The following is a 23806-nucleotide window of genomic DNA, read 5'->3' on the forward strand; positions in this document are numbered from 1 at the left end:
TGGGACTCCATACTACTTCATCTTGTAAAGGAAAAACTGGATTCAGAATCTCGCCGACAATGGGAACTTTCCCTGAGGGGGACCGAAAGACCAACTTTCGAGGATCTCGTTACATTTCTTGAACAACGGGCCAGAGCCTTAGCAGCAGCTCCGCCTACAACTACTGCAATCAAGTCGAAGCCTCCATTACATCAGAGACCGAGTACAAAGGCTCATCATGGTGCTCTGAGCGAGACGTGTCACTTTTGCAACGAAACACACTCTGTATACAAATGTACCAATTTTCTGAATGCATCTTCGGACGAGCGTTGGAACATGGTCAAGAGGAGTGCCATGTGTTTCAATTGCTTACGAACCGGTCATCAAAGCAATGACTGCAAATCTGGTCATTGTAAGAAATGCAACGCACGACATAACACACTTCTACATCAAGAGAAGGAATTAACGAAGACGAAGGCAACCTCCGGTGTAGTTTCATGCCCATCTCGTGAAATAATTGGATCAACCCAAGTTATCTTGGCAACCGCAATGGTCCAAGTCAAGGGACTTGACGAGCAACTTTATCCAGCCCGAGCGCTTCTGGACTCGGGTTCTCAAGCCAGTTTCATCACGGAACAATTCACGAGGAAACTAAGATTGAAGCGAACACGTTTCAACGTCTCAGTTGACGGAATTGGAGCAACCGGAATGAACACCTCTCAAGGCAGTGTCATGGTGAATATTCAGTCAAATATCATTAACACGTCGGAGGTCATCGTCGAGGCAATCGTCCTGAAAAAGGTCACGGATTATTTACCTAACAGTCCGTTCGATCCTGGAAATTGTCTACACTTGAAAGGCTTAACACTTGCTGATCCAACTTTTCATAGCCCTGGACAAGTGGATATTTTACTAGGTGCTGACGTGTATCTAGAGCTCTTACAAGATGGCATTTGCAAGGGGAAAGAAGGTCTTCCAGGTGCCTTTAATACTCTTTTCGGATGGGCAGTTTCCGGTCCATTGCTGATGGCCGGAAGAAGTTCGAAAATAAAGGTCCACCATTGTACATTGGAAGCAGATTTGAAACATCTTTGGGAGCTAGAAGACATCCAGCCTCGAAGAATACTATCTCCAACAGAAATTCAATGTGAAAAGAACTTTGAAGAATCACATACACGTGACTCTACAGGAAGATTCACTGTACGATTACCAAAGATAAACGTTGCACCAAAACTTGGAGATTCTAAACAAATGGCAATCCGTCGATTCTCTCACTTAGAACGACGTCTACGTGTTAACCCGAATCTCTATGAGGAGTACCGCAAGTTCATGGGGGAATACATTGCCCTTGGACATATGGAACTCATTCCCTCGAATGAAATAAAAATCGAAACCAATCCATCTTACTACGTGCCTCATCATGCGGTATTCAAAGAAGACAGTACCACCACGAGAGTTCGTGTAGTGTTCGACGCCTCTGCCAAATCTACAACTGGAGTTTCCCTAAACAATCATCTGCTAGGGGGGCCAAAACTTCAAGATGATTTGGTCAACCTCCTTATTCGCTTTCGTCAACATCGCATTGTAATGAAAGCAGACCTTGCCAAAATGTTTCGTCAAATTAGAGTACATCCAGACGACTCCGATCTTCAAAGAATTGTTTGGCGAAACAACTCACACGAACCCTTGCTCGAATACCGTTTGCTAACGGTTACATATGGAACCGCATCAGCGCCATACCTAGCAACTAAAGTCTTGAAGCAACTTGGCCATGACGTGAAAGAGACACTTCCGTTGGCATCTTCGGCTTTACAAAATGACTTCTACATGGACGATCTAATGACAGGAGACGAATCGATTGAGAACGTTTTAAGACTTCAGTCAGAAATCATTCAAGCTACATCTCAAGCAGGATTTGAAATAAGGAAATGGGCGTCGAATGAAGCTGCATTATTGGATACACTACCAGCCAACATGAAGGATTTACAAAAGCCACTATGCATCGAGAACGACGAATCAGTCAAGACTCTCGGCCTATATTGGACTCCTTCGGCTGATAATTTCTCGTTTATGGTTACTTCTCCAGCGTCAAGAAGTTCAATCACTAAACGTACGATTCTTTCGGATACAGCAAGGATATTCGATCCTCTGGGACTGTTGGCACCAGTAACCGTTCGAGCGAAACTGATGTTACAGGAAATGTGGCAGCTAAAATTGAATTGGGATGAGCAACTTCCCCAACCACTTGAAGCTAAATGGAGGTCGTTTCGAACCGATTTACCAGAAATTGAAAACATTACGGTTCAACGGCACATTTCGCAAGCTAATGCTACAGACATTAGCCTGCATGGATTTTGTGACGCATCGGAGAAAGCGTACGCAGCTGCCGTATACCTGAAGACGGTGAATAACAACGGACAAATCAAAATACAACTGATCGCTGCGAAAACAAGAGTCGCTCCGCTCAAACAAATCACACTTCCGAGACTGGAATTATCTGGTGCATTACTTTTGGCTTCTCTGATTCAACTGATCAGGGAGTCATTGAGATTGGATATAGCTGATGTTCATTGCTGGTCGGACTCAACAATCGTCCTAGCTTGGTTGAAAGCTCCACCGCAACGTTGGAAAACGTTCGTAGCCAATCGAGTGTCAGAGATCCACGAGAAACTACCGAGAGCGCAATGGCATCACATTTCAGGAGATAGCAACCCTGCAGATTGCGCTTCTCGAGGAATATCCGCTAGCGAACTGGGAAATCATGGTCTCTGGTGGCATGGACCGCAGTGCCTTATTTTCGCCGCAACAACGCAAGAACTACATGAACTCTCAGAGCCAAATGAATGTTTATCCGAGGAAAGACGAATTATTTCTTTAGTAACACATCATCAAATGGATTTCACGCTCCTTTCCAAATTTTCAGCGCGTAAAAAACTCATTCATATCACCGCCTACATTCTACGTTTTGTCTTCAATTCGCGAAATGCGACAGAATTGAGGATTACTGGACCTTTATCGAAGGAAGAGAACGAAAAGGCGCTATCCCATTGGATTCGGGTCGTCCAAAGCAACAGTTTTAACGAAGAGATAGCTTGCCTTAAACAAAACAAGGAATTACCACGGAAAAGTAAAATCCTTTCGATGCGTCCGTACATCGATCAAGATGGGATTCTTAGAGTTGGTGGCAGACTTTGCCACTCCAACTTACCATACGAACAAAGGCATCCGGCACTGTTACCGAGACAGAGCAAATTAACAGAACTTCTAATACAACACGAGCACGAAAAACATTTTCACGGAGGTGCTCAACTACTAACTTCTGTCTTACAGAAACGTTATTGGATCGTCGGTCTTCGTGATGCCATACGTTTCCATATCAGAAGATGTGTTTCATGTGTACGACAGCAGGCAGTCACTGTAAAGCAACTTATGGGCGATTTACCACCAGCGAGAGTAAATCCTGCTCGGCCATTTTTGAAGTGTGGAGTCGACTACGCAGGACCATTTACCCTTAAACTAATGAAGGGACGAAGTCACCTCAGGTTTAAGGGATACATTGCCGTCTTCGCTTGCTTTACCACAAGATCAATTCATCTTGAACTTGTCAGTGACATGACCACCGAAGCATTTCTGGCAGCATTGAAACGCTTTGTTGCTCGACGAGGAAAATGCGCCGACATTTACAGCGACTGTGGAACCAACTTTACAGGAGCCGATCGAGAGATGAAAACATTCATCAAATTCATAGTCTCTACAAACAACAACGATCAAGTGTCACGATGGCTCGCAGACGAAGGAATTAATTGGCACTTCAACCCGCCTGCAGCGCCACATTTTGGAGGCCTCTGGGAAGCCGGGGTGAAGTCCGTCAAGTATCATCTGAAACGAGTTCTTGGCACCATGGTTCTAAACTTTGAAGAAATGCAAACGCTTCTTTGCCAAATCGAAGCTTGCTTAAATTCACGTCCTTTAACGGCGTTAAGCTCGGATCCAAACGACTTCAATGCGTTGACACCTGGACATTTCCTAATCGGAGATGCGCTCACCGCAATACCCGAACCCGATCTCACTTCTGAAAACGTCAACCGCCTGTCACGTTGGCAATTGGGCCAACAAGTACTGCAGCACTTTTGGAACCGTTGGCGTTGGCGAAATGAATTCCTCTCTCGCCTTCAACAACGTCCAAAGTGGACTACACCAAAACCGAATCTACGAGTCGGCGACTTGGTCTTGCTCAAAGATGAAGATTTACCTCCAACCAAGTGGAGAATGGCAAGAATCACTGAACTTCATCCAGGACAAGACAATCAAGTTCGCGTCGTAACTGTCAGAACCTCTGACAAATCACTGAAAAGACCCGTAGTTAAATTATGCCAGTTACCACTAGACTGATTTTAATTGTATTCAAACTGTTTACTAAGGGTTATTTATGTATGCAAATGTAACTTTTCGGACTTTTACTATCTCATTTGAAATTCGTTATTTCAAGGCGGGCGGAATGTTCGGTTGTACACATCGTAATTTTGTATAGTACATGTACCTATATTCGTTTTCAAATGTTTATATAGCGCACGCGCGCGTGAAAGTGAGTTTTTGGTTGCTGTTAAAAAAGGTGTTATTTTGCGCGTGTAAAAATAAATTAACGGCCAGTTCTGTTTTGAAATAAGAGGAAAAAGGTTTACCGGTTTTTATGTCGGAAAAGTTCGCGTCTTTTATTTCGCTGTTCACGACAAGCTCTCTGTTCGAGAAACGTGGTTAATTCCTCATACGTAGGTCTCGTAGTACCTGTCAGCGATAGCTCCCATTGTCTTCTAGACTCGTTATCGAGTTTTTCTCCAATTACATAAATGAGTATGGCATTCCAGTGTTGGACGGGCTCTTGCAGAACTTTCAGAGAGCGAATACACTCTGCCGTCGTGTCAATCAAGCGTCTTAGCGAAGCTGCTGATTCGTCTCTGACAGAAGCTTGATTAAGTAGCCGTTTGATGTGAGCGTTTACGATCTCTCGAGTGTTGTTGAACCGATTGAGAAGAATATCCCATGCCTCGGCGTAGTTTCCATCCGTGACTGGGATCGCGTGGATAAGCATAGCTGCCTCACCGCGTAGAGATGTTTTGAGGTACTGAAACTTCTGAGCACTTGATAGAGTTCCATTGTTATGAACCGTGGCTGTAAAGAGGTCATGGAACGGGAACCAGTCTATGTAGTTTCCTCCGAAGACTGGAAGCTCTAGTTTCTGTAGCTTAATATCAGCTGTCGGTAGACTACTTGGTACGGTTGGCACTTGAATATTGAGCGTGTCGAAGAATATAACTATGTTTTCCATACGGGTGACGAGAGCATTGTACTCTGCTTCGTGCGCATTGAAGTCATCTACTGGGCAGTTGGTACTGATGTACTGTTGAACTGTTTCCAAATCGGCGGCTAATGCATCGGCTTTCTTTTTGTACGTTGCCACTGCGACTGGTGTGATGGGCATGGTGGCATGATTCGTGATGACCGCCTCGAACCTGGTAATCTGACCCTTGATCGATCGTCTGCGAGCTGTATGATGATCCATACCGATTGATAATGGAAGTTACGCACTTGAATCGGACTCTGAATGGTGACACTACTTCCCACGAAGACTGGATACTGGTAACGGCAAGGAATTGGAAACCTCAACTAATTACCGCGACTGTATCCGGCTCGACGGACCAAAAATATGTTCGTGATAGATGTCAACAGAATAAACGACGGTTCATGATATGCAAACTTTTAATTTAAAATCATATTTACAGGAGACGAACAGGAATCAAACTGACGCCTTTTTGAGATTTACAACGGTTTTTATACAGAATTTAAAAAATATAATATTTATTAAGAAATGCTAATATCTGATTGATAAGCGTTAAAAACAATTATGATATAAGACAAACAAGAAGTCGCGTACGCCCAAACAACTAGATACAAAGCAATTTGTATAATTATTGTACTGGGGTATAGAAATACAATGATCTGACGTATTCGAAGCCAGATCTACGTCCAAAACTGTGGGCTGAAGCTGTCAACACGACGACGTATATTCTAAATAGCACAGCCCCAACACTCATCAATGGGAAGACGCCGTACGAACTATGGACTGGAAAACCGAATCCTCCAGTCAAACATTCGCGCATTTTTGGAACCGACTGTTACGTTCATGTGCCAAAGGAGAACTGAAGGAAGCTGTCCAAGAAAGCTTTCAAAGGCATTCTCGTTGGTTAGGAAGATAACATGGATGGATATCGAGTTGACGTTCCAGAGCTAAATCACGTCATCCGATCCCGAGATGTCAAGTTCGATCCTAAGAAGTACATACTCGAAACTAAACCTGGAGAATGTACGGATGTCTCTATTCAGGGAGAGGAGTATTCCGACGATTCGGATTGCGAAGACGTGACAACCAGATCCGTCGATGTTCCCGAAGACACGACATCCAGATCTGTTGAATCACCCCCTGCAGTTACCGGTTCCGTCCTCCGAGATCGTTCAAAACTAAGGACAAGCACTCGCTGTACCTGCATGCCAGCAGACAGTTTGCCTGATCTGTGACGATCTTCCAAAGACAGCCGAAGCAGCTCGTTCTAGTGCCGAATACGTCAAATGGCAAACGACAATGTCTGAAGGGCTCTTTTCCATGAAGGGACACCAAATCTACGAATTGGTCAATCCTCCTCATGGCCAAAAAATCATTGGAAATAGATGGATCTTTCGTACAAAGACAGAGCGAAGAGCAGTTGGCTGATATTTTTACGAAGCCATTATGCGCCGAGGTATTCACTTCAACATATTGACGTTTCAAAAGAAGTACAACGAAAACAGAAGGTAGATAATTAGGCCCTTGCCCGTCAGTTGAGAGACCGGTCCCACAGGAATCAACGGTCCACCGTGCATTGTAAGCCATTCGCTCATTCTTGCTATACTTTTAAATTAGGCAACGATCTTATTGAAGTTAAAGTTCTTCCAGCGGACGCAGTTCTTGGTTCCCATCAATGAAACGAGTATCTTGGTTATCAAATTGTTCGGAAAAGAATGTTAGGTGTTCTCAGATAGATTCAGATTCCAGTCACTGTGAAAAAATATTTAAAACTTTTTCCCGGATAAAATATTTTTTATAAAGTCAGTATGTAATAACGTATCTAATAATCCTGGTTAGTACTTTGATTTAAACTTAACCTGGGTTTTAACGTTTAGTATGATGATGGATTTAGTTACTTGATCTAGGATTAAAAGAATTAATTTATAATATACTAACTTTCTTTTATATTATTAGGTTATAATAAAAGTTAAATGCAAAGTTGGCGATTATTAATCATTTGAATAAATATAGGCAAAACTAGACTGAAACGTAAAACATAATATTAAAGAGCTGAACACTTTACTTTTATAAACTATAGGAATTTTTTTGTGACATTTGAATTTTAATATTTTAACATGAAATGAATTTTTACAGATGGCACGATGATTTTCGCTGAGCACTATTTACAACATTTCTGTTTTTGTAAATTTATAGAAACACTACCCTGAGATCAGTCGGAGACGTAATAGTATTGCATTGCGGGCACAGTTTCTTCACACCCTGAAAATATAAAACCGTGTACTGACACTAGAAGCGATTTTACGGAAAGAAAGACTTCAACACTTACCAAGGTTCGAAGCCAACATTCCTCGCAATGAACGTGCCAACAACAAATGGATACCACTGGCTTCGTGTAGGGCTCCTAGAAGAAATATAATAGCAAGCGTAATTACAACCCAATTCAATCGTGAATAAACTGGTCGCTACCAATTCGTACCATGCAAATGAGGCATTTTAATTTTCCCACGTTAGGTGCTTCTAGTTCGGCGATTCGTTGTTTTAAGGAACATATTACTTGGTCCATTTTGTCACCCCTGAAAAGGCGACGTTTGAACAGAGTTTAGTCGTTTCATCTAAAAAGGTATAATATAATAAGACTGTAACCTGTGAATCTCCGAATGAATTTGTCCGCTTTCTTCCGCGTCTTGTACGTTTGACTCCCACTTGCTAGTAGTGATCACGCTGACGCTATTGGTTGGTGATTCGTTCGTCCTACAAATTACAAAGAAAACCATCAAAATCAGGCCAACTGAACTACGTTAAAGAAGAATGTAGTGGACGCATCGTGTGTACCTGATAACCGCCTGTCGTAGTTCATCCCTGGCTTTGTCTTCAGACGCCACGTCAGTCCGGCAAGGGATGACATCAGCCTCGGAATACTGTGGTTGCCCGAAGGTGGCGGTATCGTCGCCGTCCACATTCAAATCTAAATCTTCGTCTTCGTCTTTGGAATTTTTCTTGCAAGCTTGGAATCCTAAACTGGAGAGTCCGCCGCTGACCAGACTGGTGGCCCTTATCCGCGTCTGGCCGCCCCATTCGTATTCCTCGAACTCTTCGTCGCCTTCGACGTCAACTGGCTCATCTTCCGAGGAATGACCTTCTTTTTGCTGAGCAAATAAGAAAAAACATTCCATTTATTGTTTCACGAAATGTATCGCACGTTTTTAGTAAATACCTTCTTTAAACACATTTCAACGTGAGCATTAAGTTCTTCGGGTGTCCCGCTGACTTTGTCGCCACACACCGGACATGATGTTTCTTCGCATTTCTTTTTGCCTCGATTAGCTCTGGCTGCGAAATGAAAGGTCAAAAAGGTAAAATGGGCGTATATAGTCAGTGGCATTCCTTACCCGTAAGTCGTCCGTTTCGGTTAATTTTTATTCTCTCGTAAGCTTCCCATCTGGATTCGGGCGTGTTTGCTTCCGTGGAGGGGTCTTTGCTTTTGCTGCCCGAAGCCGAAGCCAACGGAGTGTTCTCTCGACTAGGACGATGAACGCTTCTAAGACGCGAAAGGCAGATTTTAGTGGCCCGTTGTTAAAAATATTCCGATCGTATTTCCTTACTTCGCGACTTTCTCCAGACGACACACTTCGTGATGGAAATGGGTCGGTAATTCGGAAGGACGCACCGTTACGCCGCAAACTGGACAACAAGGCGCTAATGTTTCAGAAAATGTCCTCTTCTTTAGCTCTATAGATGGGGAAGAAAATTTTCGTGTTAAATCATACCGAGAGAGAGAAAATCACGAAAAATTGCCATAATTTTCCGTTGCGCTACCATTGCGGAAGGTTTTCATTTTATTATCAGCTTTCTGGACATTGACGCCTTCCCGCAACTAACTGACAAGGAGACTACACGAGCCTCCCGAGGTGGTTATCACCGATTTTCTTGAAACTCGGGGGTTAGGTAGACCTTATGAAAATTCCCAAAAGTTGCAATGAGCTTTTGTTTTCCTATGGCAACCGAAAATGTTTTGACCTATCCATTTAAAAAAGCGTGTTATTTTCTCGGTTACCCAAATTTTGTTAAAATTTAATAAAAATTGATCAATTTTACCCAAAATAGGTCAAATTCTTCTTTTTGGGTAAGTTTTAAAAATTTAATTTTTTAAGTAAGTAAGTAAGTAAAACCGAGAAAATCCCATGTTTTTTTAAATGGAGATTTTTTGTTTTGAGTGATCAAAAGCATTTTCGGTTGCCATGGGAAAACTAAAGCCCATTGCAACTTTTCCCTTTGGGAATTTTCATACTACCATAAGGTCTACCTTACCCGAGGGGTTAACCACTCAACATAAATGTGTACACCTAACATCGGACTTCTAGTGAATTCAACGATTTCATGTGACTTCAACTGACTTCAAATAATTCTTAGAGTTCACATGATTTCACGCTGAATTCTGCAGACTTCATAAGACTTCACGCTGAATTATGCTGACTTCAACGGATTTCAAATGACTTCAAGCTAGAGTTAGGGATTTCACTATAATTCAGAAATAACACCATTTTTATCGGCGTGGAATAAATGGAAACCAACTTTAATTTGGTTTTACCACGGAAAGAAATCGCGTTGTCGAAACCATTGAATTTAAGCAAATGCTTAAGGTAAAGTGGTAATTCTACTCCTATAGCAGATCTTAGAATACTCCAAAACTTATCCGCCAAAGAATTTAGAGAAGCCGACCTACCACTCTCATTAAAGTTTGAATCAATTAGGGTGTCAAGTGTGTTTTCCGTTGAGATCGAAGTTTTTTTGTCCATCCTTGGGTCAGTGCCGTCGCGGTTTTGAACGTTATTTCCTAATTGTGACGTCATTTTGGCTATGAATAGAATGTTTGGCCAATACGCACCAAAATGTCCTGAATTAACACCTCGGAATACGCACAGAGTGGTGAATTTACACCCCGGAATACGTAGAGAGTAGTGAATTTTCACCCCGGAATACGCACAGAGTAGTGAATTTACACCCCGGATTACGTGCATAGTAGTGATTTTACACCCCGGTTACGCACATAGTATTAAGTATTGAAAACTAAAATTTTATTAAAGCGAATTTACATTTATACATTATTTACTATGGGCAAACCAAAAATTCCTTCATCTCAAAATGATTCTCGGGAAAACCAAGGATCGAACCGAGCCTCGGCCATTTGGAAAACCCTCGGCCTCGGTCCGAGGGTCGTCTAAATATAGCCGAGGAACCGAGGATTTTTTCGCTCTTATGAAAAACAAGAATAACTGAAATTTTGGCCCATTTTCTACCGTAAAATTTATATCTAAGGAGAATGAATATGTGGAGACGATCGTCCGGCTACCGGCACCTTGAACGCTTTTTCCCCTGTCTCGCGCGGAGGAGGAGTCAATACTCGAAAGTTTTAGTTTTAGTTTTGTAACTTTTGTTTTAGGTTCTTTTCGTGGGAACCGTCGAAAAGCGAAACGTGAGGGGGCGGGGCTGCTTGGGGGGACGAAACATCTACAATATTTTATATTAAAACTTTTATTTTGAAGCTTTATTTATCCATTTGACCCAGTGGCGTAGCGTGTATTTCTTTCACCCGGGGCAAACCCTAAATTGTCCACCCCCCCTTTATTTTCGAAACTAAGCAAAAAATCGGTGAAAAATCTGTGATACTTTGTTGCTCTGTTGATTGCAAAAGGATTTAAGTCATTTAAAAATTAAAATTTTATTTTGCGTGTTTTTAGCAACGCGAACTCTTTAATGAAATGGTCAATATGAATTGGTACCTCTTGTTCGATTGCCAAGAAACCCAGATTTGTTAATCTCAACATGCACATTGTAGACCTTTAATAATTTTTTATAATTTTTCTGATACACGATCTCGGCCGGCCGCGTTCGTTTCAATTTTCCAGGCCACTTGCCGCCCCCTACATCTAAGCCGCCCGGGGCCATGGCCCCCTTTGCCCCTCCCACGCTACGCCACTGATTTGACCATTTAACCGTTGCCTCGGCCTCGGCCTCGGCCCGAGGCAGTTTTTCGACCCTTGTTCGATCCTTGGGGAAAACAATAGCTGAAAACTATTCGTGAGTTCTGAACCGTTAAGAGAACGGCCTAGGACTGAGCTGTAACGTCACGCAAAAGTTCTGGATAGTTCAGAACTTTTGTACGAATAGTTGTGATTCGTACGATTTGACGTACGCAGCCCGATGTGCAGACGAATTTTAGAGATTTCAACCTTGAGTTCCGACCAGTACTTGCTCTTGAGCAGGTACCAACTAGAACGGTTCCGAACGGTTCAACAAGAGGTTCTTGTCTGCGAATAGTTTGCATTTGGGTAGTTCTAAAATTTTTTTGCCGAATAGTGCGCATGGGGACTGGTTGAACGGTTCAGAACTCACGAATAGTTTTCAGCTAATATTGCCACTCTTACTTTCTCTTGTCATTTTAGGTGAAAGGTATCGCAAAGGTTTCGTGGTGTATAACGAAGGACATTCTTGACCCAAGTCCCTTTTGTTAACCTTTGTCAACAAAAAGGAGAGGGGCGAGAAAGAGAGGGAGATAACGCTAATGAGGTGAGAGAATAACGTAAAAGGGGGGACTGAACCACGATAGATTTTGAAGAATTATACTCGGACTTTTCTGAGAATTCACAGGACTTCACTTGAGCTAAAAGGGACTTTTTACAAAATTCGACGGGAATTCACCTATTTTCGCGAATGCAGGAGGAGTTTTTAATTTTTTAAAGAATTCAAGGGATTTCCTACAACACCGAGGAAACTTTTGAAGAATTCAAAGGGACTTCACAATTTTTTTGTGAATACAGTGGGATTTCAACAGATTTCCGGGATTTCATACTGAATTAAGGGATTTTTATTTTTTGCGGGACTTCGAAAGACTTCAACTTTGTCAAGTGAGACTTCAAATCGGAATTCCAAAAACATGTACACCTGACTTCACGAGTGGTTAACCCCTCGACCTTACCCCAGAGTTTCAACAAAATCGGTGATAACCACCTCGGGTAGTCTCCTTGTGAGTTACTATTGCTTCAACTCTGCGGGGATTTTGCGCACTCTATAATACTTTTCAGCGAAACTGTGACCGCTCAATTATATTTTAAATAATTTGTAACAGTGAAAATATGATTGTTAAGTAAAGAGTGTTGTATTTACTCAAATTCAACGCACATAGGCGATACAACACTAAACTGAATTTTCGCTACTTGCCAGAGTTAAAATAGGGCTTAACGCAACTTACGCAAGTAGCTGATAATTCAAAGTTTCGCTAACTTGGCAAGCGGATGCCGAAAATATTGGTTCGAAACAAAATCAACGTGGAAAACAAAAACCCCTTCCGCTGCAAGAATTTTTAAATATTTTTAACCGTGTAAAGTAGAAGGGGGAAGTGGAGAATACCCAAGTATAACGTGGCGCCATCATACGCCGGGAGAGCGTAACTCGTGCCCTCATTCATAATTTTTATAAAATTATGAAATACACGATTCAAATGAAGTATCTATATGCAAATTTAAAATCTCAACACGAGAGCAATTGTGGAGAAACGCAAAGGTTCCGGAGAAAACGTTTTTTCCGGGCGAGATAAATAAAAAGCGCCACTGACAAAGTGCTAAACACGGTCCGCTGTTTTTGCGTATTTTTCCAAACATATTAAGGGCAGAGAGATTGCGCCGGGAAAAGAGGAATTTTCAGGGGACCGGGAGAAATTTTGTCGACGCGAAAAATCGACAGAGCGGAAGCCTAAAACTTTTGGAAAGTGGTCGCGACAAGGAAATAGCGCGGCCAAAGTCGGAGGTCGGGCCCTGACGAATATGGTTTGCGGTTGCAAGTTAAAGTGTTCCACAAGTAGGCCAACGGGGGACCGGAGAGAGAAGCATGACGATTTCCAATATTGCACTTGAATTCCGCTCGTATCGCGAAAAAATCGGAGCGAAAGCGAACTCGAGGAATACATTTTCTCAACTTTGAATCGCATTTCGACTTTTAGAGGAAAACTAATGGTTATGGGTGCGTAAAAACGGGATTTATCTCTCTTTTTTCCAATTTTTTTCTTACTTTACTAGTGATATAAAATCATATTATTCAAGCTAGCGCTATTAACCGATGCAATTCCTTCTCGGAGAAGTTATATTTTAAAACGTTAAATGATAAAAGTTTAAAAATTTTGATTTAAAGTTACATATGAATACCGAACGTTTCTATTGAAAAAATAATTTGACGAATTCGCTTATTTCATTCCTATTTATTTTACTGCAAACAATAGACCGTTCTATGAAATCAGCTACGAGTGCTTTCCCGATTTTCGACGGAGATAAAAAGTATTTATTTGGCTGGAAATACCTCCAAAAATATAATATTTCTGGCTCACACAAAGACCGAAAATAAGCTAAAGTTTCTAAATGAAAGAATAGAGAACGTTGCTAGTCTTTGTGAAATGTTTGGTCAGTTTTGCTCATATTTTATAGAATGGGCTATTAACTATAAACTTCTCCAAAATGGGTAATTTCGAGGCAAATTGTTTTGGTAAATATAGGTCTTGATCAACAACGAATCGATATTCTTCGGTTATTTTTTTATAGCACTTGTTTGTTCAATAATAATAAATAAAATAAAAATGTTATACACAATGTTTGCGATGTTCGTTCTAAGTGAGTAACTTTGCAATTCCGAGGCGTCACTTAAAGCAGCGTGACCCGGTGTGGTAACTCAGTGTCCAGGGTTTTTTTTTTTTTAAACCCAGACCCATCGGGTTTTTTTGGGTTTTATTTTAAATTTAAGTTAACATTACAAAAATCGATGTATTTCAACACGCGATATTAATTAAATTTAAGACCTTTTCTATTAAAAAGGTTTATATATTTTTTAACTAAACACGTTAAAACTAAAATAAGTGTGAACTGAGTCTTTCTTATATAAAAAACAACCCACTTGAATTTTTATTTCGAACTCTGATAGTGACGCCCCTCTGAATTACATCTATCAGACCACAAAGGAAAACTAATCTTAGGCATAATTGTAGGAATAATACTAGAAGTTTTAGATATTAGTATCAATTTGAGCCAATAGTGACAGTAAAAAGTTTAAAAAAAATTAAATAATACAACCAAATTATGTCTTATTTGAAAATGGGAATTTAACGGATGTCTAAAGGTGACATCCGATGCACTCATAAGGAGATGGTTCGCTATTCGCTTTTTTGGGATCGGAAAAATTACACGAACGTAACGTTATTTATTTAAACCTATCGAGTCTCTGGCAAACCATATATAACGGCGATGACGGCGCGAAAGGTCTCTTGATTTATAAGAACGCGAAAAGGCCGCTAATAACGGACGGTTCTCGAGCGTTTAAGGGAGACACCGCGACCTATACACGTGCAGAAATGGGCGACGAGGGAAGGCGGAGTCGACGCTCTGGTTTCGGAGGTCGAACGGTGCAGCTGCGAAAACAGCGAAGCGAATTTTCGGCGCGCGGGCCACGAGCAAAGCAGACGCGGTCAAAGGAGCCGAAAACGCCCCGTTGAATGACGATGAGCAGGATTCCCGCACCCCCTCCCTCCGCGGCCGATTGAAAAACCCGACAGATTCCATCTCGTACATAAACACCGAAAAATAATAATAATAAATAACCTTAATATACCGTTCGCTCTTTACTTTTATTCCGAAACTGTTATAATCCAAACATTTTCAGTCGAGCCGGGCAATGAGTCCTACCACTCATTTGTCGGGCGTGGTACAATCTTGATATCGTCTGCCTCCCTTAATTTGTAAGCTACTCAAGGGCTAACGTACAATTATAGTATATAATGTTCAGTTAGTATGTCAGATAGTCGAAATCATTACTGAGTGACGCGGAAGTGACGTCGTAGCTAAAAGGATAAGCGCCTCTTGCGAGAAAATTCCGCAACTAAATTACACGGGTGCACTACGAAGACGAGACAAAGAACCACCAAACATATTAATTTTATAATTATAAATATTTTCTTTAAAAATCATGGCTAATTAATATTGATAAAATTATCCGTTTCTTTTTAACCATAACCGAAAATTATCCGAATAAAAACTTATTTTTTGGATTATAAATCATTTTATAACCCCGAATAATATCCATAAATAAACAGTTAACCGAAATTTTTATGAATAATCGACATCTTGGCGGTTAATTAATCTTTTCCGCCGAGCTCTAGGAACACGGACCGAAAGCTCCCGATAAAATTTTACCACGAAGTAGCAGTTCGTTTTTTAAATAATTTTATCAATATTAATTTTATTATTATTATTTTGCGTCCCCGATATTCTTATTAAGTGAATTTTGGCACACCCTTTAAATTGGCGCCTTAGTTTCATGGAATTCGGCTCCCAGCCCAGCCCTACCCGCCATGGGCGCCCGAAGGAAGGAATGCCCTCCATTTTATGAGCTATGAATGCACTACTAAAGATATAAATTTACCCCCCTTAGAACATGGATGAAAATGTCCGCGGGCCCCATGCCACCCGCGCTTTCGCCCATGCCTAAAATTACTGATTTAGGTATATTGAAAAGTTTTACAGTATATTTTTCGATGGTATCATGGCGCATGACAGCTTGGCCAAGTTCTCGTCACCAAATTAAATATATTCAGTTGTATTTTAACCAATATAGGGTGTTAGCTAAAAATCGATACAGGAATTTGAAGCTTTCTGGACACAAAGAACTTGCAGGTTGTCATTTGATAACGGAAATTTTCACGACCTTGAACCATGTCTTCAAGGTCATTCAACATTTATCTCGAGAACCATTAGAGATACAAAGTTGGTTTCAAAAAGAAAAGTGTTCCCCGTCACATTTTGGGACTAAATAGCTTTGGGCCCACGTAATTTGACCAATAAAAAGTCGAGGGATTTTAGACCAAAACCGCTAAGTCGTGATGAAAGTAATGTACCATAGACCAGGTTGAAGGGCTAATAATTCGAAAACTATATACTCATGCTAGAGTATCAAAATTTGTTAGACATATTTATCTGGTAGGGGTCCTTAGAATTTTCAAACTCGGATGACCTTTATTAACTCATGGTTCGGATGAACTCATGGTTCGGGTCATTCAAAGTTCATCACAATCAATCGTTATAAATTGTAAATCGATATATTCCTAGCTAAAACACATTTTCAGATATTGGCCTTGTATCGTTTTTTAGTTAGCACCCTGTATACTAAATATGAAACAAGGATAAAAATAAGTGTACCATTTCAGAAATATAAGATAATATAGTATAGAAGTCCCGATACTCAAAAAAAGTAATTTAAACGCAACAATTATTTTGAGCTCAAATCGCGGAAAAATATCGGGAACGCGCAATAGGCATTTTGCCGGATGATAACGCGGGATATCGATCGGGGGGGGGGGAGTTGATGGCAATTGGCGATCAGTATGCCATAGTGGTCGTCGACCATCAAAATGCCATCAATACCCTTCAGTTGGGGATATCCCGTTGCCCCACCCTCCGCTAAGACCCAAAGCGCCGTTATAAGGAGAAGCGGCCTAACCAGGCGCGAGCTTCTCGGCTTCTTCGCAAAGCCGGGCTTCTCGCGTTATACGCGCCGCAAATATGAGGGGGAAACCCTCCAAAGACGGTGGGGGACTTTGCCTTTTTGCTCCTGGGCGGGTGGGTCGAGTGGCACCTTCATCAGGTAGGCGCGCGGGGCGGGATTAGGATGAAATCCCATATACAGGACGCGTTCTAACCTCTCAACTGAACCACGTACGAAATTTCTAACGACAGGCGGATTATATTTCTGTCGGGCTGTAATTAGTTCCAGAAGCCTACTTCATCTTGCTTTTTTTCATTTAAGAAAAAGACTGAATAGAAGACACAGAATCCATATAAATATATTTTCTCATTTTTACTTTATATTTGGTCAAATCAAAAATCACATTTTATCTTCGATTTTACATTTGACCAAGCCATTTAAACTCACCTTAAATCAATTCATTATCGACGTTTCTAGTATTTTCTACTCAATTTCCTAAGAAGTTGAAAATCCATTTTCTACTCGATTTTATAAGAAGTTGAAAATCTTCCCGCATTGGAATTAACAACTTCCAGAATAACGTGATACCATAAGTCTATATAATTTTTTAAATATTAAAATCTACGCATATTCTAAAATCACTGAATAGAGACTTGGCACTCCGTAGCTTTGGTCATGGCCGCGATTGTGGTCATATTTTTCTCCCCACGATAAAAACCATTGAAAAAAACTGACGTAGCACTGCCAAGTCCCTATTACATATTTTTTAGAAGATGGAGAGGTCAAAAAGCTTTCTGCTCACTGACCAAAGGGGTTTCCCCCGAGTTCTTCAGTTTCCCCTTTCCATAAAAACTTAACTGAAGTTGATGGTATTAGAAAGTGTAGGGATCTGAAGGGCGTGCCACCACCCTCCTAGGAAGTTTAACCCGGCCACCTGAGTTAATGGAATGAAACGATGACTTGGGTTTTAGCAAGTCTTATATTAATATCATTATTGATTATTATCATTATGTAAAACTTATAGCCAACTAATTTGACCCATGACCTATATGCGGACTATTCAATGCAATTTTTCACGACAGGTTTATTCAAAACCATTCAAAACTCTTCCTGTAATGAATCTTCCATCGGTAATTGCCATATTAATTATTGTAACTTTCTAACTGGTCTTTGGCAATTAGCAAATTATCTATTGCCTAAACCGAAAAGTCTACTTCGCTTCTGGTACGATAGACCAAAATCCAGTGGCTTCTCGCTAGGAAATTCTAGTTTTTGAAAATGGCTATATTGCTACAACATTGCGCAAAAAACAGGGTTCGTACGAAAATTTCAGGTCTAAAATCCCGGACGTTTCCAGGTTATCCCTGACCAATTTTTTCCAATATTCCTGATCTTTTTGGTTATATTTTTGAAATTATTTTAGGTCAAAAATTCTTTATTAACGTGTGGTTTGATTGACTAACTAAGATCCCTGACTTTCTACGAAATTATTTAAATCCCTGACTTATCCCTGACATTTTCCCTCTATTTTACAGATCCCTGACATATCCAGGTTCTGTACGAACTCTGAAAAAGGACATAATAATTTGGAATATTCAAAAAGGCATTCTTAACTAAAAAGAAGAAACTATTCCAAAAATATTTAAGGTCCAGTAAAGAACGGGGACAACTAGAAATCGTGACAATTCCAATTCCAAAGCCGATACGCAACATTCCAAAGAGTCAAATAGATAGCGAGATAAAAGGTACATTGGACTAAGCGTGGAAAGACTGAACGCATGGAGGACTCCGAGGTATGCTCCGTGAAGGGGGGGGGGGGTCGAAGAACGCATGCCGAGTGGGTGGAGTCCAAAAAGCACGTGCGATTTTGTCAATGAACGTTTAGAGAAGTAGAACTTTATAATGGCCATTTTTTACCGCTCCGAACATTCTCAAAAGATCAAAGAGTCGAATATAAAAATAAAATGCGGGGATTCAGCGAACAGTTCGAGTCGAAACGCCCCGGGGGCCCCAGGACGGAGAATGATATCAGCCGCGCGTCACGAGTCAGGTGTTGACGCTAGTCGACAATAAACACTTCGTTTCGACTTTTTAAGGCAAAAGCCGGCGATCGTAAAAACTGGAAAAGCGCGAGGTGATAAGTTATTCGGGATTTACTTCTTAAGAATAATGGCGGTAGGGAGAGAGAGAACTTGGGAATCAACTCACTGCGTAGGGATCTGCAGTTGTCATCCGGGGTGATACGATCCGAAGAGCTATTGGGGTCGCGGGTCGAATCGTCCAAGCCGACCCTTGGCGCGTTCTCCTGTTTGATCGAAAGCAGAGGCTGGATTTGAGGGGATCCGCAGCCAACGTCCAGGCCCGGTTCCAATTTCGGACTGTACCAAAAATAAAATAGATATCCAAATAGTTTTAATTTCAAAGCTCATAATCTTTATTGAAAAATAAATTAAATCTAAAATTGTTATAGGCGTTTTTTATCCTTTAATTTAGCGCATTTGTCAAATTATGAAAAGTAAGTTGAAAACCAGAATTAATAGGATTTTTACGAGGGGCTGACCACTATCCGTAACCGGTGTACAAGCCCGTAGCTTTGACTGCTCTAAAGTGATTACGTAATCGATTACAGATTTAGCACTACCAAAGGCTGTACTCGATGTAATCGGTGTACAGAATTTAAAGAAGTGGTTAACCTCTCGGTATTTTGGAGCAAATACGCCTAGTTCGAAAGTTATAAAAAATGTGTTGACGATTTTATGAATTCACCATCGATTGAAAGAATACCCAAAAATGAATTGAGAAAAATTTTACTAATAGGGGAAGCTAAGCACGCCACTTCTACCTATTACGAAAACAAGTTAGGTGGCCATAATTTTTTCACAATCAAATTCCCTGACTTTTTCAGGTTTTCTCTGACTTATTTTGTGCCACGATTTTGTATTTTTTAACCTTTATTTTAGTAAAGGTTTCCTATTTGCAACCGAAATTTAAATCCCTGACATTTCCCTAATTTTTAGAATTCCCTGACTTTCCTCTGATTTTTATACCCACATTCAAATTCCCTGACCTTTCCAGGAATTCCATTTACCGTGGCAACCCTGCATAGTAATTTTTGGCAGGGCCGTGCAGCAGGGGGGGGGGACATAACGGTAAAATTCCCCAGGGCCACCGGAACGGGCCCAAAAAATACTTTTTAAGTACCCGTCACCTTGCCCTTTCCCAGCAGCCCCGCGAAGACATAATTTGCCCCTGGGCCCGAAATGTCTTTGCGCGGGCGGCCCTGAAGCTTCGTCTTTCTCGAAAGGGGAGTTGGGTAAGGAAAACGTTTTAAGGTGTAGTAACTTAAGTAATAAGGCGTAAAAATTGCAGGTAATCACGGATAATAATTTAAGGGGTCATTGGAAATCACAGAATGTTTTTCGAAAATTAATATATATCGATCAGATAAGCAAACTTCATCCCAGCTTTCTTTAGAAATTTAAACAATTAAATTGTAATAAACATGAACTACAATTTCAACTTAATAGACTATAATCAAGTCTGAGATTTATCAAACGCAATGTCAATGAAACTGGTGAAACTGGAGCTTGTTTCCTTATTATGGATTAAAACCAAATTTTAGGAATTATATTATAACGTGTAGTTTTTACGTATTTTATAACGATACGGAAATTTTTAATTTATAGACTTATAAAAATTGATAAACCGAGTATAAATAGTAAAGTAATTGTAACTTACTTTTGCAGGCATCTGGAAGCCGGTAGAAAGGCAGAGCCGTGAAAACCGTTGCGGGGTTCGGCAACGTTGGATGCCGCATTGGGCGCCGACAGAGAACGGAAGGCGCCTGACGAGAAATGCGACGCGAAAGCTCCGGGTTCGAGATGGGCCGCCGAACTCGCGGGCGCCGCGGAGTGCAGCGGCACCGGCGACGAGAACGACGAATCGGAATGCGGCGGCCCGTACAAGTTACGCTGGAAAGTGGAGGCGCTGGCCAACGTCAAAGGTGACGGATTCGCCAGGCCACCCGACAAGTACGCCGTCCCGTTTCCATCCAAACACAAAGTCTGAAAAAATCAAAATATTAAAATACTACGTTTATGACGAATTAATTAAAAGAAATAAAATAATAATATTAGTAGAGAGAGAGGTAGCGCACCTGAAAAGGCGAGAATTTGAAGGTAGGCGTCAATTGTGCCCGGGCCGCCAAGGCCGCGTGCCGTTCGAACCTGTAGCGATCGCGGTGATTAACGAAACGGTTTAAATCGTTCATGACGGGCGAAGGCGAGCGGGCCGCCTATGCCGCCATTTCTCTCATTCACTGGAGAGTTCTGGCCTAATAACGAATCAATTAGGGAGCCCACAATAACAGGCTCGTTTTAAACCGTAAATTTAGCGCGTGGCCCGTGACCGTATTCAATATCGAGACCCGGAGGATAAAAATTCAGCCGGGGGGGGTTTGGAAATAGAATCCCCCTCCTCCGCTGATACAAAAACCATAATCGCGGGGGGGGGGGGGGGGAGGGACGAACGGTCGCAAGGGGGTTGCCAGTGAACAACGGTATATTAATAAATATATAAAAAGGGGGGAATATCCGACCCCTAGGCCTTTTAGCTCCGGGCTTTTGTCTATAGAAGACTTTAGTAAATGAATACCAAAAGGCCAAATTCTCGCGTTCAACTCGCCAAGCCGCTGAGCCCAGGCGCTTAGTAACTCTGGCCTAAACTAAGTTATCCCCCGAAGTACGGTTCCGCGGCGCCCCGACTCCTTCGACAATCCCGCCCGGATTTCGCCCAATCAGAGATACGACTTATTTTTTACCCTTTGAAGCTTCCGACAATCTTATTGGGTGGCGAGGCGACAAATTCTTACGTAACTTTCTGAGCCCCGCCCCGGATCAATACTCTTCAAATACCGCAAACTTTTCTTCATTTTTCAACAATCTCTTAACAATTCATCTTTAGGTCATTCGTAGACAAAGCCTTATATAGCAATTTCGGACGTACGACTAAGAAAACTTTACAAAAAAAATACCTCCGCGTAATTGAAAGTCGTCTTAATTATTTTAATTTCAGTTAATTATTAATAATATTTAATTATAAATAAAGAAATTCTGCGTATTGTCCTCTTTATGAATTATTATTAAAAATAATTATTAAATATAATTAATACTCAATAAAATTCAATTAATTTAATAATATAATAAACGTCAAATTCACCAACATTGTTTAACAAATTTTAATTATCGTTAATATTTAATTATAAAGTCACCTCATTAGTTATTGGGTATATTATTATCAATACACCTTTTAAAGTTATTATTTAAGTATTTATAACACCTAATTTAAAATTAATAAATTTTAATAATTTCAGTAATATTGAAAAAAAAATAATATTACATTTTTTTTTCTCCAATTATCGTATTAACAGAATAATATTACCTCCAAGTCCTAACAATACGAAAATAACGATTTTACCGAGAGCGGCAAGGATTTGTAGCAGTAACAGAAAGAGAGAATGAACAACACGTACCTCATCCTTTTCCGAAGGACTCTGCGTAGTTTGTGGAGAGCTAACGGAGGCGAGAGTCCCGAGCTCGAGTTGTGATGATGCCGTATTTTCCATCGCTGGGCTCCAGCGAGGCATCTTAATACAAAAAGAGTTGCTGTATCGATTTACCCCACTTATTAGGAACTCAGAATTTTGATATCAAGATGATACGACTTACCGAAATTATTGATTCATCCAGATATCTGAACGAGGTCCTACTTCATAACAACAAAGATGGCGAACGGCGAAGGCAGTCGCTTCCTCTCGAGAACGGAAACGCGGTGAACGACGGTGTACGCTAGGGGCATCTAGCGAGCGCTCGTAGAACTATAAACGTAAACAGAAGATTCTGATTTTACGTCAACGGAACCTTTTCCATAAAATAAAATTGTACAACTATTAAGTAGATTTTTTGATATAAGGGTAAGTAAATTTATGATAACTACAAGGCCATGATCAAATCAATAAAAAAAATTGTATTAATTACTATTAGTTTATATTAATATAAATAATTTTAAATTTTACAACAGGAAATTTTTTCATATTATGAAATTTCAACAATGAAATATTAAAATTAAATCACTTCAAAATTTAATATTAATTTTTAGATAATTTAATTCGAGTTTATTAGCGATATTAACGGCTAGTGATCATTATAATTAATGGTAATTGGGTCTTTTCACTTCGAGTGACCGGGGTAAGTGGCCAAATAATTATGGTTCCCGCGGGTCTAGCTAGTGAGCCTTAATTAGGGTTAATTAGCCTGATGGCTCGACTATCACAGTTAGTGCACCCTTTATTTGGGTATTTGCTATCGTAAAGTTTGACGTGGTTGAGAGAGTTAAGATTACTAAAAAAACAAGTTTAATTACATAGATGTTGGTCGAATAATTATGAACATGGGACATTGATTTAAATCGTGATTAATATCCAGTGATTTAAAAAAAAGTGTATTTCAATGGGGGGAATAAAAATTGTCAAAAAATAGGTTTTTAAAAAAGTGTATTTCAATGGGGGGAATAAAAATTGTCAAAAAATAGGTTTTTAAAAAAGTGTATTTCAATGGGGGGAATAAAAATTGTCAAAAAATAGGTTTTTAAAAAAGTGTATTTCAATGGGGGGAATAAAAATTGTCAAAAAATAGGTTTTTAAAAAAGTGTATTTCAATGGGGGGAATAAAAATTGTCAAAAAATAGGTTTTTAAAAAAGTGTATTTCAATGGGGGGAATAAAAAATTTCAAAAAATAGGTTTTAAAAAATTAAAATACAGAAAATCTGAGTAAACTAAAATATTAAATAGTAATTAAATTTAATTAAGCTTTCATTTAATTTAAGATTAGCTAACTGATAAAAGTAAAAAATCCGTTAATTATACAATGGAAGAGCCATAAATTGTATGAAAATCAATAAAATTAAAAAAA

At 40.3% G+C, this 23806-nt stretch overlaps 3 protein-coding genes across 5 annotated transcripts; 1 reads left to right on the forward strand and 2 right to left on the reverse strand.

Annotated features, from left to right (window-relative positions):
* Window positions 1-4703: 4703 nt before the first annotated feature.
* LOC149947496 (uncharacterized) lies at window positions 4704-5539 on the reverse strand. Its single transcript, XM_090170904.1, has 2 exons — window positions 4765-5539; window positions 4704-4717 (listed from the first exon to the last, which is right to left on the reverse strand). Exons 1-2 carry the CDS (start codon window positions 5537-5539, stop codon window positions 4704-4706), a joined length of 789 nt encoding a protein of 262 aa, XP_090027030.1.
* On the forward strand, window positions 5291-7147 carry LOC149947497 (uncharacterized). 2 transcript variants are annotated; one of them, XM_090172213.1, is made up of 3 exons: window positions 5291-5685; window positions 5760-6895; window positions 6959-7147. In XM_090172213.1, exon 2 carries the CDS (start codon window positions 6235-6237, stop codon window positions 6550-6552), a length of 318 nt encoding a protein of 105 aa, XP_090028339.1. In that variant the 5' UTR covers window positions 5291-5685; window positions 5760-6234; the 3' UTR covers window positions 6553-6895; window positions 6959-7147. The 2 variants fall into 2 exon arrangements, with proteins under 2 accessions (XP_090028339.1, XP_090028340.1); XM_090172214.1 differs by having other exon boundaries at window positions 6968-7147.
* Window positions 7148-7400: 253 nt separating this feature from the next.
* On the reverse strand, window positions 7401-22702 carry LOC149947498 (E3 ubiquitin-protein ligase RNF220-like). 2 transcript variants are annotated; one of them, XM_090172760.1, is made up of 12 exons: window positions 22564-22702; window positions 22368-22481; window positions 20576-20901; window positions 19046-19215; window positions 8923-9049; window positions 8710-8858; window positions 8535-8650; window positions 8153-8466; window positions 7964-8071; window positions 7797-7893; window positions 7647-7721; window positions 7401-7579 (listed from the first exon to the last, which is right to left on the reverse strand). In XM_090172760.1, the coding sequence occupies exons 2-12, from the start codon at window positions 22479-22481 to the stop codon at window positions 7508-7510; spliced, it is 1668 nt and encodes a 555-aa protein (XP_090028886.1). In that variant the 5' UTR covers window positions 22564-22702; the 3' UTR covers window positions 7401-7507. The 2 variants fall into 2 exon arrangements, with proteins under 2 accessions (XP_090028886.1, XP_090028887.1); XM_090172761.1 differs by lacking the exons at window positions 22368-22481; window positions 22564-22702 and adding an exon at window positions 20994-21296.
* Between the last annotated feature and the right edge of the window lie 1104 nt (window positions 22703-23806).

This window comes from Leiobunum rupestre, chromosome 4 (genome assembly GCF_980474605.1).
Source record: "Leiobunum rupestre chromosome 4, qqLeiRupe1.1.hap1, whole genome shotgun sequence".
Lineage (NCBI taxonomy): Eukaryota > Metazoa > Arthropoda > Arachnida > Opiliones > Sclerosomatidae > Leiobunum > Leiobunum rupestre.